General features: G+C 42.2%; 1 protein-coding gene across 2 annotated transcripts; it reads left to right on the forward strand.

Moving 5' to 3' along the window:
- The first annotated feature begins 2725 nt into the window (after window positions 1–2725).
- Window positions 2726–18639, forward strand: LOC138951475 (uncharacterized). Of its 2 annotated transcripts, none has more exons than XM_070323077.1 (7): window positions 2726–3044; window positions 3892–4571; window positions 4908–5075; window positions 6850–7140; window positions 7349–7567; window positions 9695–9850; window positions 15290–18639. In XM_070323077.1, the coding sequence occupies exons 2-7, from the start codon at window positions 3981–3983 to the stop codon at window positions 16472–16474; spliced, it is 2610 nt and encodes an 869-aa protein (XP_070179178.1). In that variant the 5' UTR covers window positions 2726–3044; window positions 3892–3980; the 3' UTR covers window positions 16475–18639. The 2 variants fall into 2 exon arrangements, with proteins under 2 accessions (XP_070179178.1, XP_070179179.1); XM_070323078.1 differs by having other exon boundaries at window positions 7349–7555.
- The last annotated feature ends 508 nt before the right edge of the window (window positions 18640–19147 follow it).

A 19147-nucleotide genomic window follows, 5' to 3' on the forward strand; every position in this document is an offset into this window, starting at 1 on the left:
ACAAATCTTGTGCAGTTGTTGTATTCTTATTGTTCTGTTCAGCTACATTTAATATTAATCTGTGTGTCTGCTCGACTGGATGTTGTTTCCTTTGTCAACTTTGTGTCCGCCCGTAATTCCACCTCTGTCTTTCTCTTTGCCAAACTGAGTGTCTATTGTTTGTCAGTTGTACTGAAGAAGCATGAATCTGTTGAAATCACACACACCCACACACACATAGAATAGTCAATCTGCCGGCGTAAACATAAAAAATGAACATGCACACACACGATCACCTTGTGATTCAAGCATAATCAGAGAAGATCCTGACACACAGACGATGACAAAGAAAACAAACAGCCATGAACCTTGCAACCCGCTTATGCGAAACAAATCGAAGAACACAAGTGAACTTGACAGTTTCATTCAAGTATCGCAAAAGGAGAAGCAAAGCGAATTTAACACACTTCAAGTTATCAATATAGCACACAGACTTGCACATTACGTTTCAAGAGCCTAGATTACCATGCAGTGACAAGAAAGCCTACTCAGTAAAGGGACGTAATGCTGTCTCTGCAGCCCAGAGAGACTGTGAGAAAAAATTATTACAATCGATAGTTACCAGGGAAAAGTTATATCGGAACACTCTTGTTGTGTTTTTGTTGTTGTAAAATGTAAGATCTGAAATGTTAAAAATTACGTAAAAACTAAAATTGGTGCGTTTTGGTCGAGTGGGATGCGTCGTTGAACTGTGTTGTTACAGCCCGCCGAAGTTATCAAAAGTGTTTTTGCTTTTTGTCCGTTTGTATGGCCATGTTGGGTTTGATGCGTGTATGCCTGGTTTTCTCCTGTAGATGGGTGTCGGCACAGAAGGTCTGCCCGCTGTCCTCAGCCAACATGCTCCGTCTTCATGGCAGCTCAAATTTTTTATCGAGGTTCTCTCCTCTAGATCCGCCGTGTTTCGCCTAGGGGCTTGCGCTGCCTAGTTGATAGGGTCACCTCGTAGAGGATGTGGTCATAGACCACGCACGGTCGGTCTTGGGATAAGGAAACGTTATGCTAGTTCGGAGGGATTACGCCACAATGGCCACCTCGCCCAGGGTCCTGGACTAGGGAGGTCCAAGGGGGAGCACCGGAAGGGCTACCCCTCTACCCGCACCTCCAACACAATCCCTTCCCCAGGTAGCTTCATCCCCAAGGAGGAAACAGAGCTACCTGCAACACCCCTGCTTTTTTATATTTAGTCAAGTTTTGTTATTATATTTAGTCAAGTTTTGACTAAATATTTTAACATCGAGGGGGAATCGAAACGAGGGTCGTGGTGTATGTGTGTGTGTGCGTGTGTCAGTGTGTGTGTGTGCGTGTGTGTCTTGTCTTGTCTTGTCTTTCCATTACTGCCCACAATCAACAGTAGTGATTATTTCGGCACTTGATGGGATGTTGCGCAAGTCCAGTAAAGCAGCGTCTCCAGCGTGTGTGTGTCTGTGTGTGTGTGTAGAGCGATTCAGACTAAACTACTGGACCGATCTTTATGAAATTTGACATGAGAGTTCCTGGGTATGAAATCCCCGAACGTTTTTTTCATTTTTTTGATAAATGTCTTTGATGACGTCATATCCGGCTTTTTGTGAAAGTTGAGGCGGCACTGTCACGCCCTCATTTTTCAACCAAATTGGTTGAAATTTTGGTCAAGTAATCTTCGACAAAGCCCGGACTTCGGTATTGCATTTCAGCTTGGTGGCTTAAAAATTAATTGATGACTTTGGTCATTAAAAATCTGAAAATTGTAAAAAAAAATAAAAATTTATAAAACGATCCAAATTTACGTTTATCTTATTCTCCATCATTTGCTGATTCCAAAAACATATAAATATGTTATATTCGGATTAACAACAAGCTCTGAAAATTAAATATATAAAAATTATTATCAAAATTAAATTGTCCAAATCAATTTAAAAACACTTTCATCTTATTCCTTGTCGGTTCCTGATTCCAAAAACATATAGATATGATATGTTTGGATTAAAAACACGCTCAGAAAGTTAAAACAAAGAGAGGTACAGAAAAGCGTGCTATCCTTAGCGCAACTACTACCCCGCTCTTCTTGTCAATTTCACTGCCTTTGCCATGAGCGGTGGACTGACGATGCTACGAGTATACGGTCTTGCTGAAAAATGGCATTGCGTTCAGTTTCATTCTGTGAGTTCGACAGCTACTTGACTAAATATTGTATTTTCGCCTTACGCGACTTGTTGTAATTCGGTTGGTTTGGTGTGTTATACAATGCAGATCTGCTTTTTCAAGACTAAGCATTGATCACTTTAAAAATACAAGGATCATCATTGGCCATCATGACTTGTATCAGAATTCTCACTATGCGCGCGGTACATTTCTAGAATCGCGAAGCGCAAAGTTGGAATTCCTACAATGGCGGCCATTGTTGGAATTCCAACAAAGCGCAGGTCATTTCCGGAAAAGCGCCGATGACGAGATGGGTCGCAACACAAAGCCCTTCAGATATTGTGGAAAGAAAATTAGTCGTGAAAAATGCAACACTAAAAATTAGGTGGTCTTCGTATTAAGTCACAAAACTCGAAAATGATAGAACTTCATATAAGCTTACCTCTATTATAACTAATTGATTAAAAGTCAAAGAAGATACGAAAATGACGAATAGTTTTTGCTGATCACACAGAGTTGGGCTTTGTAGCCGGAGTTCCGAATCTGCTGATCGTACTAGTAGATTCAGCATTAAATGGAGGATGGTGATGGATGTAAACAGACTTCAGCTACTGCACCAGCGTGGGAAGAAGCTTCTTTAGGTGTCAAAAGTCATCATGCACAGCATACAAACCCCATCATTTGTACCTGGCTTTTGTTGACCGTCGACGCTATTTCCATTGTTTTTTGCCAAGTCTGAACTTGCGCAGCGAAGGATACCACCGCTTCGATCGTTGACGGTTACCTCAGAAGTACAGGGAGCGCTCGTGCACTAAAGCCTCCATATTCGTCATCGCCAGTGGAAGACTTGTTGACTGGCATCGTAGACATTATGAGGAGGGGAGGTCTGTGAAGTCACCTGACTATTTCTCTCTCTCTCAGCAGATTCATCACCATGCTGATGTTGGCCACCTATCACTAACTTGACTGAGAAGAGCTCTCTGTCTCTCAGCTCTCTCTGACTCTCAGCTCTCTCTCTCTCTCAGCTCTCTCTCTCTCAGCTCTCTCTCTCTCTCTCTCTCTCTCACACTCTATCTCTCTCACTCACTCTCAGTCTCAGCTCTCTCTCACTCTGTCTCCTTGTCTCTCTCTCTCTCTCTCTCTCTCTCTCTCTCTCTCTCTCTCTCTCTCTCTCTCTCTCAAAAATAATGGAGCTAGATGTCGCATATCACGGAAAAAATCTTAGCAGTAAATGGATTTATGTTGATTCAGTGACTGTGAGTCCATGGGTTATTAATCAACAAATGTTTTTAACTGTTTATGACAAAATGAGTGATCAGTGTCAGAACTAGAAGTAGTATACATGTTGTACTGTACATGTATGTAGAATATATTCTGGCAAAGAACATTTTCTGCGTCAGGTGTTAAATTAGTCAGTTACGTACATTACATACTTCAGGGCAGCCCCCCCCCCCCCCCAACCCACAGTTCATGTACTCCCAAATCACTGTTCTCAGTTCCCATGGCATCCCTGAGTCTTAATGAATAGCAGTGTTCGGCTGGCTGACAAGCGGGCCATCGGCGGAAATCTGAATGTTGACAGTTGAGCTTGTTCTGGATGTATAGCCTCCATAATTTACACACTGGTAGGATTTGATATTAATAAATGTCCAAACAGGACAATTGACTGTTGACACAAAAAGCACTGTACCTTTATGTAATGCTTATGTGTGTTTTTTCCCTTGATTTCAGACCTGTTACGAGCCTCCGTCATTGCTGCGAGCATGCAACTATAGTTGTCAGAAGAGGAGGAAACCGCTGAAAGTGGAGTTGCGAGAACTATGGAACCGTATCAGGCCATGGAGCTGCGTAATGAACAGATGGTCACATCAGGAGATTGGGGTGCTGGTCTTGATGTCAAGAAGGACGATGGAGAAACAGAAAGTCCACATATTTCTGCAAAGAAGGAAGACGAAGATGTACAACAGATTGTTGTAAAGATTGAAGAAGAAGAACCCATTGTGGTAGAGCAGGAAAGACAGCAGACTGTTGTAAAAGATGAAGAAGGACGACTCATTGTAGAAGAGGTACTTGAAGAAAGAGGACAGCACATTGCTGTCAAGAAGGAAGAGGATGATGAACAACAGATTGCTGTAAAGGAGGAGGAAGAACAATCCATAGTTGTAGAGGATGATGAGGAGGACAGACAACAGATTGTTGTAAAAGAGGAAGATGGACAGGACATTGTTGTAAAAGATGTAGGACAACTCATTGCAGTAGATGAGGAAGAAGGACAGCAGATTCTTGTACAGGAGGAAGAAACAGACCATCACAAGTGGATTCACATTGTCGTTAAAGAAGAAGAAAGACAACCCATTGTCATAGAGGAGGAAGAGGTAGAAAGGCAACCGCTTCAACCAGCGACCATGGAGGTACTCTGTCTGTCTGTCTCTCAGTTTCTCTGTCTTTGTGTTACTGTTAGAAACCATTCCTCGAAATTGAATTGGATTTAAGAAGTTTCCCCTTCTTGTTTTTGTTTTTTTACTGCTCTCTCTTTCTTTTCCCTTTTTAGTAATTTTACATTAACATAATTGACCAAATGTTTTCAAATAGACTGGGAATCAAGACGAGGGTTATTGTCTAACTGTATTTTGTGGATCTGTATTTTAAATCAGACCTTGAAGATGATATGAATTTATAAAAAGTATACTGATGTCTGTTGGTGAAGACATGACATGGTTGTTACAATGTGTGTTCCTGTGTTGCAGCTGCAATCTGAGGCAGGTTATTGTGACCCAACTGACCAGATGCAAACAAGCGACAGAGAGCAGGTTGACGAAGCGATGGCCGCTTCAGATTGCTCGTCTGTCACAGTTGTCAAGGAGGGAACAGAAGAAAGTCGGCAGCTTCAGACTAAGGCGTGTCTGCATTACCAGGTACTCCATCTGCTTTTTCATCTGTCTGTCTGTTTCTGTTTGTCACAGCGTGCTTTCGCAGACACTTGTGTGTAACATGATGAGCGCAATAGCCTAGCGGTTAAAGACAGTAGATACCATACTCAGAAACTCTCTTGTAAAGTTTCATGAAAATCGGTCCAGTAGTTTTCTCTGAATCGCTCTGAACATACACACACACACATGCACCACGACCCTCGCTTTGATTCCCTATCTATGTTAAAACATTTAGTCAAAATTTACGGTTTTACAGCAACATCATACATCAGAAATGCATGATATTTGACGCAAAGATACACATGACTCATATCTACAATCCTATAGAACGATTTTTGACTCACATGCGAAGCAAAAGTGAGTCTATGTACTCACCCGAGTCGTCTGTCCGTCCGTCCGTCCGTCCGGAAAACTTTAACGTTGGATATTTCTTGGACACTATTCAGTCTATCAGTACCAAATTTGGCAAGATGGTGTATGATGACAAGGCCCCAAAAAACATACATAGCATCTTGACCTTGCTTCAAGGTCAAGGTCGCAGGGGCCATAAATGTTGTCTAATTTTTCCCATTTTCTCTGAAGTTTTTGAGATTGAATACCTCACCTATATATGATATATAGGGCAAAGTAAGCCCCATCTTTTGATACCAGTTTGGTTTACCTTGCTTCAAGGTCAAGGTCACAGGAGCTCTTCAAAGTTGGATTGTATACATATTTTGAAGTGACCTTGACCCTGAACTATGGAAGATAACTGTTTCAAACTTAAAAATTATGTGGGGCACATGTTATGCTTTCATCATGAGACACATTTGGTCACATATGATCAAGGTCAAGGTCACTTTGACCCTTATGAAATGTGACCAAAATAAGGGAGTGAACCACTAAAAGTGACCATATCTCATGGTAGAAAGAGCCAATAAGCACCATTGTACTTCCTATGTCTTGAATTAACAGCTTTGTGTTGCATGACCTTGGATGACCTTGACCAAGGTCACATGTATTTTGGTAGAAAAAAAATGTGTAAAGCATGTGAGTCGTATGGGCTTTGCCCTTCTTGTTTGACAATAGACTACAGTTGAATTTAAATTAATTAATTTTCATAAGGATTCATGAATATGTGATTAGAAATTCATTAATCCTTATTACAAAAATCTTTCTCACTCGGTCTGTCTCTGCTTCTCAGACTGTAATTCTGCAATAAAACAAAAACAAAATTCTCTGGTTGCCTGTTCAACCATTCCTTTTTGGGGTGGGGTCAAAAAACATAAGTAAAAAAACTATAAACTGAAAAGTAACAAAATAATGTAAATATTAATGAGGATTATTGGAAGTAATGTCAGGTTTGTATGGGTTGTGCAAAAGTGACCTTTTCTTGTAAAATCTTGTGCAAACATTGGAGGGTCCAATCACTAACGAGGGGGGCATGTTTCCGAAACACCCCTCGCTCAATATTGACTGGCTTGTAAGATATCTACTGAGAGAGAGAGAATCAGCAGCAGCAACAGTAAGTATGAAAGGTAAGTGACGTGTCAAGCTTCTTATGAAACACAATTTTATTGGGTTTGGGTGACTGAGAGGGGGATGGTGGCAAAATATGTAATTCCCAATATAAAAAACAAAAAACGTGGCGCTTCCATTGTAAGACCTATTTTTCTAAACATTTTGAAGGTCGCCATTGGGAGGATAATTGTTACGGTATTGTATGAGTCCTAATAAGTACATATCTCAAGTACAGCAGAACGTCATTCCTTTATTTCAGGCCAACAATTTCCCTTCGACCCAACCACCACAGCAGACATGCGATTCTGTGGCAGGTAGAGACCAGATCATTCAAGGCGAAGGAAGAAAAACACGTGTCTCAACAACGATAAGGCATCAGATCGCTGAAGGTGGAGTTACACAAACTTCTGACCATAGCGCAGGAAAATATCAGATTCATGATTCCGCCTCAGAAAGGCATCCGATCACGGGACGCAAAGTCAGCAGAACCTTGGCGGAAACTCGGCTGCTTCAAACTGAGACATGCGTTGTGCAAGACCATGTTTACCAGGTGATGTGCCATTCTGTTTGTATGTTTCTGTTAATTAGATTGTCAAGTTTGTCGAGTTTTATTTTCTGTCTGCCCTGTTGCGCGGGTTATTTACCTAGGTCATGGCCAAAGTTTAGGCCTACTGAGCAATAACAGAATTCGCTCTTTTTTATTGGATTTGCAATGCCTTTATCTTTAGTCAATGCTTCCTTTTACCAACACATTTCAGAATACCCGCAACACTACAGCCAACAGGTCGACATCAAAGGTGCGTGTTACAAGAACAGTTGACTCTACCCCAGGAAGAAGTCAGATCAGTGCAGGCGGTGATACAAGAACTGTTGACTCTACCCCAGTATTTCAGACCAGTTTGTCTCCATCATTACCTGAAGCCGACACCTGTTTGTCAGAAGAGGAGCAGACCTCCGATGAAGAGGTGACTATTGAGGTGAGGGAGGAGGAGGTGGAGACTGAACCTTTTCTATGTGAGCAAGACAACATGCACACAAACAAGTTTGACAACAAAACGCACACGGACCAGACTAACGACCTTGAAAATGTCCAGAAAAATCGGTCGTAAAAAGGAGGGGTCTTAATTGGGAGTTTGGGAGGTATAATTTTTTTCACAGGGGAGGGAACTGTTGGGCAGTTCAGTCTTCAAAGTTGTGTCCGTTATCCTATTTTTGTTCTTATTTGATGTGCATATGGATAACCATGATGTACGTGCATACACCAGCGCACACACGGGCAGGCATAACACACACACACACACACACACACACACACACACACACACACACACACACACACACACACGGACACGGTTTCATAGGTAAAACTCAGTGATTGACCCCGGGTAAGAAGGTCAGTGTCTGTAACCTGGGACAGGAAGAGTTTCCTCTCAGACATCAAAGGAGACCGTCCCATAGGTAAAACTTGCTCTTTGGCAAGTATGGGACATTGACCCGAGGTCTCAGTTGGTGAGCACACACTCACAGAGTACGTACACATCAATTCATTATTGAGTTGTCCTTCTAACTGCCCCTACTCAACCCCTCATATCCCTCCCTCCACCCTACTTCGAGGGCAGTCCTTCAATTGTGACAGCAATAGGTGAGAAGATGACAGCCGTGGGCCACTTGACTTGCACGCACTACTGACTACAGACTACCACCCCTAATTCTTAACCGGCACGGTTGGCCTAGTGGTAATGCGTCCGCCCCGTGATCGGGAGGTCATGGGTTCGAACCCCGGCCGGGTCATACCTAAGACTTTAAAATTGGCAATCTAGTGGCTGCCCCGCCTGGCGTCTGGCATTATGGGGTTAGTGCCAGGACAGGTTGGTCCGGTGTCAGAATGTGACTGGGTGAGACATGAAGCCTGTGCTGCGACTTCTGTCTTGTGTGTGGCGCACGTTAAATGTCAAAGCAGCACCGCCCTGATATGGCCCTTCATGGTCGGCTGGGCGTTAAGCAAACAAACAAACAAATAAATCCCTGACTCTTGATGCTGACTAATGGCGTGCGTGTTCCGCGTGTGCTGCGTAATTATGAACTTTGACACTCATTGGTTAAAAGGTCAAAGTCGTTATTGACCCTACGTTGGTAGGTCGGTCGTCGGAAAAAGTAGGGCGTCGTTCTTGGGAGGTTAGTTACAGTGTGAAAAGCATCCGTGCCGAGAAATTCGGTCAGCAAAAGGAGGGGGTCGTTCTTGGGAGAGGTCGTTACGGGAGGTTCCACTGTATGAAAATTATGATTAAAAAAAAAATTCCGAAATCGATTTAAAAACAATTTCATTTTATTCCTTGTCGGTCCCCGATTCCAAAAACATATAGATATGTTATGTGTGGATTGAAAACAAACTCAGTAAGCTAAAAAGAATAGACATACAGAAAAGCGTGTTATCCTGCTCAGCGCGACCACTACCGCACTATTCTGCATGGCTTGTTGATTTCACTGCCTCTGCCACGAACGGTGGACTGACGAAACTACAAGTATGTGGTCTTGGTGAAAAAAGCAGTGCGTTCAGTTTCATTCTGTGAGTTCGACAGCTTGACTAAATATTGTCATTTCGCCTTTATACGCGACTTGTTTTTTCTCTTCCTCAGGACATTTGTAAAGCAACTTAACTTTATTACTATTAGAGCACACCTGGCACTCATTTGTTGACCCCCCGCGGGTTAGGGGGAGTCCCATATTGGTTGGGACCAGAAAGAATTTACCCGATGCTCCCCAGCATGTCGTAAGAGGCGACTAACGGATTCTGTTTCTCCTTTTACCCTTGTTAAGTGTTTCTTGTATAGAATATAGTCAATGTTTGTGAAGATTTTAGTCAAGCAGTATGTAAGAAATGTTAAGTCCTTTGTACTGGAAACTTGCATTCTCCCAGTAAGGTAATATATTGTACTACGTTGCAAGCCCCTGCAGCAAATTTTTGATTAGTGCTTTTGTGAACAAGAAACAATTGACAAGTGGCTCTATCCCATCTCCCCCCTTCCCTCCGTCGCGATATAACCTTCGTGGTTGAAAACGACGTTAAACACCAAATAACTAACTAACTAACTCATTTGTTGCAGACCAATCATCACCTGGGTGTCCCATCACCACCACAGCAGATTCGAGATTCCGCCTCAGAAAGGCATCCGATCACGGGACGCAAAGTCAGCAGAACCTTGGCGGAAACTCGGCTGCTTCAAATTAGGACATGTGTTATGCGAGACCATGCTTACCAGGTGATGTGCCATTCTGTGTGTATGTTTCTGTTAATTAGATTGTGAAGTTTGTCGAGTTTTATTTTCTGCCTGCCCTGTTCTCTCTCTCTCTCTCTCTCTCTCTCTCTCTCTCTCTCTCTCTCTCTCTCTCTCTCTCTCTCTCTCTCTCTCTCTCTCTCTCTCTCTCTCTCTCTCTCTCTCTCTCTCTCTCTCTCTCTCTCTCTCTCTTATCGAGGAAGTCCTTCACCTTGGGTGATTTAAAACCCCTAAATAGTCTTAGGACAAGTGGGTAGGGCGGATGGTGGTGGAAAGAGCGAAGGGAGGGGAATGTTGATAGTGTGCCCGAGGCACGGCCGAGGTGATAAAAGATGGTCGTCAAAAACTGGATGTAAGGGTGAATAGTGGTGGTTAGAGTTGACGGATTTGGGGGGGGGGGGGGGGGGGGGGGGGGGGGGGGATGTTTATATTATAGGCGCATTAGAGAGGAGTGGATGTAGTGTCGTTCTGCCTTGCCTTTCCTTTTGGGCTTCGGCAGTGACGTTTTAGGCCAGCGTTGGGGTGGAATCTTTTTGATTAAATAGCGCGGTACAGGCAGAAAGAATGTAATTTGTATTTTTCTTGACCTGTCTCGCTGCTATTAATTCTGTTTTCTTGACATAAGCGGAAAAACGTGATTTTCGTGTGAAATTCAAAATTGTTGACAACAGGCAAAGATTCATTTTTTAAGCGACTCACCCAGACTAATATCTGTTAATTATTCTTACAATGAGGGTTGTGTTGATTGACAATTTCATAAAAAGCCCACATCGTAGATGCTTTGAACAACATTCAGGAAATATATAACAAAAAGCGCGAACCACACCTGAAGACTATTAATGTTAAAGCAGGTTCCATCACCATGAAGACTAATTGTCTTCATGTAGAAATGATTGAAATACAGATATCCGTCTGTCTGATTGCATTCCACGTATGGGTTGATTTATAGGCCTGGGGCGGATCCAGTGGGGGTTTCGGGACACCCCCCCCCCCCCCCCCATCCCTGCCTAAAAAAAATTAATACAATTTTTTAAAAAAGAGCGAAAAAAAGAAGAGATAAATTAATTTTAAAATAAAGAAAAACAGATGACTCAGATTGCACCAGATTGCTTCATTTTCCTTGAGTCGGCCTTTGTCTTCTAACTTCTAAGTGATGGTTTTGAAAAATAGTTGGGTAATTTGTTGGCTCATGTTGCACCAGATCGGTCAATTGTCCCTGTTTTTAGCCAAACTTGTCTTCTTAAATTTACTTATTGGAAGGTGTATTAGGGGAAGTTTCTTAAATTTGCTCAGATTGCTCCATTGTCCTTGCCTTTTTCAACATATCGCCTTTATCGCACCCTCATCTAAACGCTTTGCGTTGTTGGATTGTCCCTAAAAGAAATTTTAAGAAAAAAAACCCACTTCAAAATGATGTGATCCATCCCTGATAGTGATAGGTAGAAAGTTAATAAGCGAATTCGTGGAATTGGGAGCTAATATCGGCAAAATTAACTAGCAAATTAGCAGAACTGTTCTCTTTGTCGTAATTTACCTGAACATTAACTCAATAACAAATGAATACAACCAAAAGCTAAAAAATATGTACAGAGAAAGGTTTAGCACATGACCAAGAATAAAAATGGCATAAGATTTAAATACTGAAAGGCGTAAAACCAACAGAGAGACAGGCAGGCAGGCAGGCAGGCAGACTGACTGACTGACTGACTGACTGACTGACAAAGACACAGAGAAAGAGATAGCGGGCCGGGACGTTTAGATAATCTGACTTTTGTCCAAATTAACAAAAAGATGCCAAATTCGGCGATCGACTCAACAGAACGAGATTTGTCATTGAACGATAACAATTATTCCCTGATTTTAAACTCTCCAGACTGTTACCTTTTGGATTATCAGAATGTCTGAGGTTACATAAACACACCCTAGATCATCTGTGACCTGAAGAAAGAGTTACAGCTAGGATCAGGGCAATCCCTAGACAGAAAAGCTTTCGTGCCAATGACAAGTTCGGAGATGTAATTTGGAACATATTTCGGAGAAAAGGTAAATGTCGGACAATTTTACCAACAGTCTCGAAACTTTGTAGAATGTTCGAGGACAAACTGAAGTTCATGCACAACAAATACAAACATATTTGCAAAACTCAAATGACTGGAAAAATTAACCGCTTTGTTGTAAAGTTACACTTGCGCAATGTCGCGCAAATTTCATAAATGAAAAAAAAACCATTCATCATCCATGGGAAATGCCCTGTAATTGCTGTATTGAAGTCACTGATTGTCTAATGTTGATTAAGGTATACTATGTCATTCGAATTACTCCAAACGTAACAATCAACAATCTGGAGGGCTTTAAATCGGGTTAGTTTGGCTACCGCTCAATTTCAAACCTCGTACTATTGAGTCGATCCTCCAATTTGGCAACTTTGTTTTAAATTGCACAAAATTCCGACCCTTTGATATATGTAACTCTCGCTTTGTGGAAGGGCCATGCATTGGCTGAAATTTATGTTCTAAAAATATGAAGTGATTCGGTTAAAGGCACAGTAAGCCTCCCGTAAACCATCACAGATACGGTCAGGCTTTTACACACAGAACAAACACCCTTTCATTTAAACACTCACCGATTGAGAACATCCCAGGTGCCCTCCGTAAAGCCGGAGCGAACAATTTTCAAAGAATTTTTTTTTGCGTGGTTTATCTTACCCCTGAGCCATCGTGAACCCGTTTGATCCAGTTTCCCTTTTTCACAATGTAGTCGTCAGTTAGTCATTTGAATGCGACTCGATGTGAGCTTATCTACAATAGCGGGGCGGGGATATAGCTCAGTTGGTAGCGCGCTGGATTTGTATTCAGTTGGCCGCTGTCAGCGTGAGTTCGATCCCAGGTTCGGCGGAAATTTATTTCAGAGTCAACTTTGTGTGCAGACTCTCTTCGGTGTCCGAACCCTCCCCCCCGTGTACACTACATTGGGTGTGCACGTTAAAGATCCCACGATTGACAAAAGGGTCTTTCCTGGCAAAATTGCTTAGGCACAGTTAATAATTGTCTACCTATACCCGTGTGACTTGGAATAATAGGCCGTGAAAGGTAAATATGCGCCGAAATGGCTGCAATCTACTGGCCGTATAAAATTTCATCTCACACGGCATCACTGCAGAGCGCCTAGAACTGTACCCACGGAATATGCGCGATATAAGCGTCATTGATTGATTGAATAGCACGTTTTTATGCACGAAACAAACGGCTGTGGTTCACAAGAACTCAAGCGATGGCTTTTGACTGTTAGTGTTAAACGGCGATGCATAAACCGTCGTCTGCTACGACCCTTGCGTGACCCTGCTTCCGGGCTTTTCTTTTTTCAAACTTTCACAACTTCGAATTGTACTGATCTTTTATGATTTAAGAATGTTTGTGTAACAAGCTGTCAATTTATTATTTAGATTTTAAAAGTTAGGTCCAGCGCAAAAACGCACCACGGGCCACAAAAATTCTGATAATCATCGATCCACGGCTATGGCCAGTTTACATCGATAGAATATGACCCAAAGGGAAGTAACTCATTTTTGACCTGAGTTCAGGATGGGTCCAAAAAGTGTTCGAGACAATCTGCAAAATTAATTCTTTAAAAATTGCTCGCTCTTTACGTAGGGCACCTAGGATGTTCCCGTTTGGTGAGCGTTCAAATGGAAGGGTGTTTGTACTGTGTGTAAAAGCCTGACAGTATCTGTGATGGTTTACGGGAGGCTTACTGTCCGGGCGTGATTTCCGGTATTCGGAATATTCATAACCGCCGTCCAGCACCAAAACGAGGCGCCATTGTTGTAGAGGAGCAAGTCCACGAAAATAAATTCTTTGAAAATTTCTCGCGCTCGACAGAAAGCAGCCAGGATGTTCCCGTTCGGTGAGCGTTCAAATGGAAGTATGCTTGTACTGTATGTAGACGCTCGGGGAGCTCTGTGATGGTTTACGGGAGGCTTACTGTGCCTTTAACAGATGTAGAATTCATAAGCATTTTTTTTAGGGCTGCATTTTTTTTTGGATCATCCTGCACAAGGAAGGAAGCAGACTTCACTTAGTTCTCTTGTCTGCTGGCTTGGCATGGTGTATATTGGCTAACTGAGTCCCAAGAAGGAACATGTAAACAAACGAATTACACAACAAAAATAAGTTCATCTTCTGCGCAACAATTTCGCATGGGTTTAGGGCACAAAACTCATGGAAATGTTGGAATTAGGACCATATAACACAATAAGGGGGACGGGTGGTAGCGTTTTCAAATTCCACTGCCAGCAAAACATTCACCAGCAAAATGAGTGTATGCCCTAAACCATATTTATAGCATGTTTATGAGATTAAAAATACGTCAACATATTTTGCTGAAAATACTGCCTCAACGAAGTATCGGAAAAGAAACACAACCCTCAGTGAAACGAAATCTGAAAACCAAGTTACTTTTCTTCAAATAATTTGGGATTTTTCTCTGCATAACAACATCTGAAACAGAGTTAATGTGCTGTGAATTATCAGACTTTTTAACAACAAAAAACAATCAGAAATGGAGAATTCTACATGGGTTACAAGTCACAACTGAATGAGAATTCTGATTTTCACGCTGTTTCGCGGTACCTAAAGGACCAGCGCAATAACCAGCTTGTAATGCTGAAAGGTTTATTTCTGTGTCAGCGTGCTCACATTGAGGTATCATCCTGACTCTTTGCATGGGGGTAGTGTGCGAGTCAACGAAAAGGGGAAGGTAAGATCTTATCTTCATTGATGGCCGCTTTGTTTACTAATAAGCAGTATAGTTTTACCCTTCCCGCAGTGGGGCACTGCGGTTATGAAATTAAAGGCCCCTCCTGTTTTTGGAACCGCAGGAGCTTTCTAGTTTGCTGTTAGGTAGATTTTTGGTTCCTCTTTCCTGTCATGCTCTCCTTTTCTTCATGAATTCTTTTCTTTTTTCTGCCTTCTTGCTCATTCACCTGTATTTTTTTCCAAAAATCTCTTCTCTTGCCGCTTGTCTCGCGATTCATGTATAGTTTAATCTGTTAGTGTTCTGATGTAAGTCCAGCAGTAGATAGGTTAAGCCTATTTTTAACATACTGGAAACTGGTAATCTTCCAGTAGGTATTAATTTAGTTTTACTAAAGCCTGCTGGGACACAAGTAATGGGTTAGTGCATTTGTAAACAGGAATCGCTTGACAAGTGGCCCCCTTCATCCCCCCCCCCCCCCCCTTCCTCGTCCTGATATGGCTCTGCGTAGTCGGCTGGACGTTAAAGCAACAAATAAACAAACAAACAAACAAGTTTTACCCCAGCGCAGCGCCTTGGCAGACACGTAAAAGAAACCAGACCACCCCCAATTATGGTACCGTTAGGAGTCTCCCTACCTATAAATGAACTCGAATCTTTGTTTGATTGCAGAGAATCACACCGATCACACCCTGTTGCACAGGTAGCGGCAACAAGAAGAAGAAGAAGACACCCTGTTGCAGAAGAGATGCGTCACCCCGGAATCCCTGTCCACTTTGCAGTGTTGTTTTCAAACATCAGTCAGCACTGAGAGAGCATTTGAAAACACACACTGTAGCTGGGGGGAAGTACCCCTGTAAGCTGTGCGGTGCCGTCTTTGGGGTTATTTCAAGGCTGAAGGACCATCAGCACACACACACTGGAGAGACACCGTACCTTTGTGAAACCTGTGGACAAACTTTCAAGACCGGTGAAAAGTTGCAGCATCACAGGTCTTCTCATTCTGGCTTCAAGACATACCTGTGTCAGTTATGTGGACTCAGGTTTTTTCGACCCCAACAGTTATCACAGCACATGCGGAAACACTCCAGTGTCCGTGATGTGTGTGGGGATGTTTTGTCCAGTCCTTTTCTGCTCGAGACACACATGAAAACACGCAATCATTGTGACTTTTTGTGTCATGTGTGCGGAAAAGCATTCAGGTTTTATAAGGCTCTCAGCACACATTTGAGATACCATGAGTTGACAGTGAAGTTGACTGATTCCCGCAACAATCGCCATAGTTGTCGGGTATGTGGAGAGAAATTTGTGCATTTTGCTGAACTTTTGTCACACAAAAGATTTTCCCACGTCGAGGACAAACCACACAAGTGTGATGTGTGTGGAGCAGCGTACACATCCATGAGGTCCTTGAACAAGCATCAAAAAGCAAAAAAGCACAAAATAGACATATTTCAGTGTCTGGTATGCGGAGAGACATTTTCTCGGCTTAGAGCACTGTATTCACACAAACAGGTTTCACATTTCGACAAGAAGTCATACAAGTGTTCTCTGTGTGAAGCTTCCTACCTTCATCCAAGGTCGTTGAGAAAGCACAAGAAAAAACAGCATCCAAATAATACGTGTCCTCCGGTCGAGCATGAGATTAGACCTGCACGATTGCCAGAAAAGCCGTATAAATGTACACTGTGTGATCACGCTTTTGTGCTTGAGGATCATCTGCGGAGGCACCTGTTGAGGCATTCTAATAGGCCAAGGCGATTTGTCTGTGAAAAATGTGGAGTAAGTTATATTAGAAAAGCCTGTTTCCTAAAACACATGAGGATCCATAATCCTATTGGCTCACAGGCTGACTAGACTTTTCAACATTTCTAGTAAATGTAGTATATTTTCGTGTTGCCAAAGAAATGCCATGCATGCAAGCGCACGCACTTATGTACTCACGCACGCACGTGCGCACACAGATACACCCGGCACACACACACACATACATATTTAAGACTAAATGATTACCCACTTCGCCGGGTACCGGCTTCGCCGGGAAGAAGTAGAGCCAAATTTCGTTGGGTACCCGGCTTTGCCGGGATGAAAGCATTGTGGACAGTGACCTTCTAAAAATAGTAACGGGAATATCCGGCTTCGCTGGGATGAAAGCGTTGTGGACAGTGACCTTCTAAAAATAGTAACGGGAATATGGATGGATGCCACACGAAGGAAGGGAGATAAACGCAAAACACTGGAGAAGATAAGGAAGAGTTACTGGGAATGGATCTGGGAAGATGAACGGAAAAAACAAAATCGGTTCAGTGCTGCTCGCTGAGAGCACGTGTTGAAAATTCTCATCGACCAGGTTGTGTCCGGGGTCTACCTGAATATGCCCACCAAATTTGAAGCAGATCCATCGAGAACTTTGGCCGTGCATCGCGAACACACACACACACACACACACACACACAGACACAAGTCGTATATATTATATAGCTTTGTGTATGCATTGTTAATGAAGTGTTCATGAGTGTGTGTGTGTGTGTGTGTGTGTGTGAGAGAGAGAGAGAGAGAGAGAGAGAGAAAGAAAGAGAGAGTTGGATGTGATGCCGGTTTGTTGCATATCTTCCAGCGTTTTGAAGTTGTGTGTAAATGTTAGCCAGTTTTGAGTAACAAAGAATATTTCCTTTGAGGGATGTTTACAAACCTGTGAAAGCAATTTGTTGCTACACAGTCCGGATGATGTGGGTCTTGTACGATCCATACTTTCCAAAGAAGGATTCAACGTAAAAAGTATGGGTCTTTCACGACCCACGCCATCCAGATAGGAATAAACGTTTTGCCGCCTCTTTTATGGGTCGTACACAACCCAGGCCATCCGAATAAGGATAAACAGCGTATAATTCCGTATTGGTCGTCCACGACGCACATCATCCGGACTGTGTAGTTTAAATTACGTCATTGGTTATTTGTTTGTTTACAAAGATAATCTTTCAAAAGTTGGGCAATGGGAAGGTTGTATGGTGATTAGAGATTACATGAAATCTCAATTGAAAACTCCAAATAGGTTCAGAATCAGAGATAAAGATGATTTTGTGAGGCTCTGGGTCGGCCACAAAGCACAGTGAAGGTTAATGTACAGTTGAACCCCCTTTTAAAGACCTTCAAAAATCTGAGAAAATCAGGTCTTAAAAAGGAGGGAGTCTTAAAATGGGGGTAAGTTTACAGAGGATATGAACAGAAAATGTGAAAAAACAGGGTCTTAAAAGGGAGGAAGTCTTAAAATGGGGGTAAGTTTACAGAGGATATGAACAGAAAATGTGAAAAAACAGGGTCTTAAAAGGGAGGAAGTCTTAAAATGGGGGTAAGTTTACAGAGGATATGAACAGAAAATGTGAAAAAACAGGGTCTTAAAAGGGAGGAAGTCTTAAAATGGGGGTAAGTTTACAGAGGATATGAACAGAAAATGTGAAAAAACAGGGTCTTAAAAGGGAGGAAGTCTTAAAATGGGGGTAAGTTTACAGAGGATATGAACAGAAAATGTGAAAAAACAGGGTCTTAAAAGGGAGGAAGTCTTAAAATGGGGGTAAGTTTACAGAGGATATGAACAGAAAATGTGAAAAAACAGGGTCTTAAAAGGGAGGAAGTCTTAAAATGGGGGTAAGTTTACAGAGGATATGAACAGAAAATGTGAAAAAACAGGGTCTTAAAAGGGAGGAAGTCTTAAAATGGGGGTAAGTTTACAGAGGATATGAACAGAAAATGTGAAAAAACAGGGTCTTAAAAGGGAGGAAGTCTTAAAATGGGGGTAAGTTTACAGAGGATATGAACAGAAAATGTGAAAAAACAGGGTCTTAAAAGGGAGGAAGTCTTAAAATGGGGGTAAGTTTACAGAGGATATGAACAGAAAATGTGAAAAAACAGGGTCTTAAAAGGGAGGGAGTCTTAAAATGGGGGTAAGTTTACAGAGGATATGAACAGAAAATGTGAAAAAACAGGGTCTTAAAAGGGAGGAAGTCTTAAAATGGGGGGTCTTAAAAGGGGGGGTCTTAAAAGGGGGGGTCTTAAAAGGGGGGGTCTTAAAAGGGGGGGTCTTAAAATGGGGGGTCTTAAAAGGGGGGGTCTTAAAATGGGGGGTCTTAAAATGGGGGGTCTTAAAAGGGGGGTACCACTGTACTACACGTACCATTTTGCGACTGCCTCCGTTTTAAGATCAGATTTTCTCACATTTTTTAGAGCTCTTAAAACGATGATTCCACTGTCTCAGTGTTGAACTTAGAAACTGTGTTTGTTCTTCATACCTGCAATATCTTCAATACTTTCCTTGGTTTATATATATTACAAAACTAGTCAAGAACAGCGTCAAAATAATTGTCTTTGTACTGTGATTCGGAATCATCATTCCCTGGTCTTTGAATTCTCTTTCGAAATGAAGGATGTCTGTTTAGCTTCCAATGAGTAGATGTTCAAAGTCTCTACGTGCAAAACATTAAAACGGGGAACTTTGAAACTGAATGCGTGGGTGTGTCTGTCTGTATGTGTCTG

The sequence above is a fragment of the Littorina saxatilis genome, linkage group LG16 (assembly GCF_037325665.1).
Source record: "Littorina saxatilis isolate snail1 linkage group LG16, US_GU_Lsax_2.0, whole genome shotgun sequence".
Taxonomy (NCBI): domain Eukaryota; kingdom Metazoa; phylum Mollusca; class Gastropoda; order Littorinimorpha; family Littorinidae; genus Littorina; species Littorina saxatilis.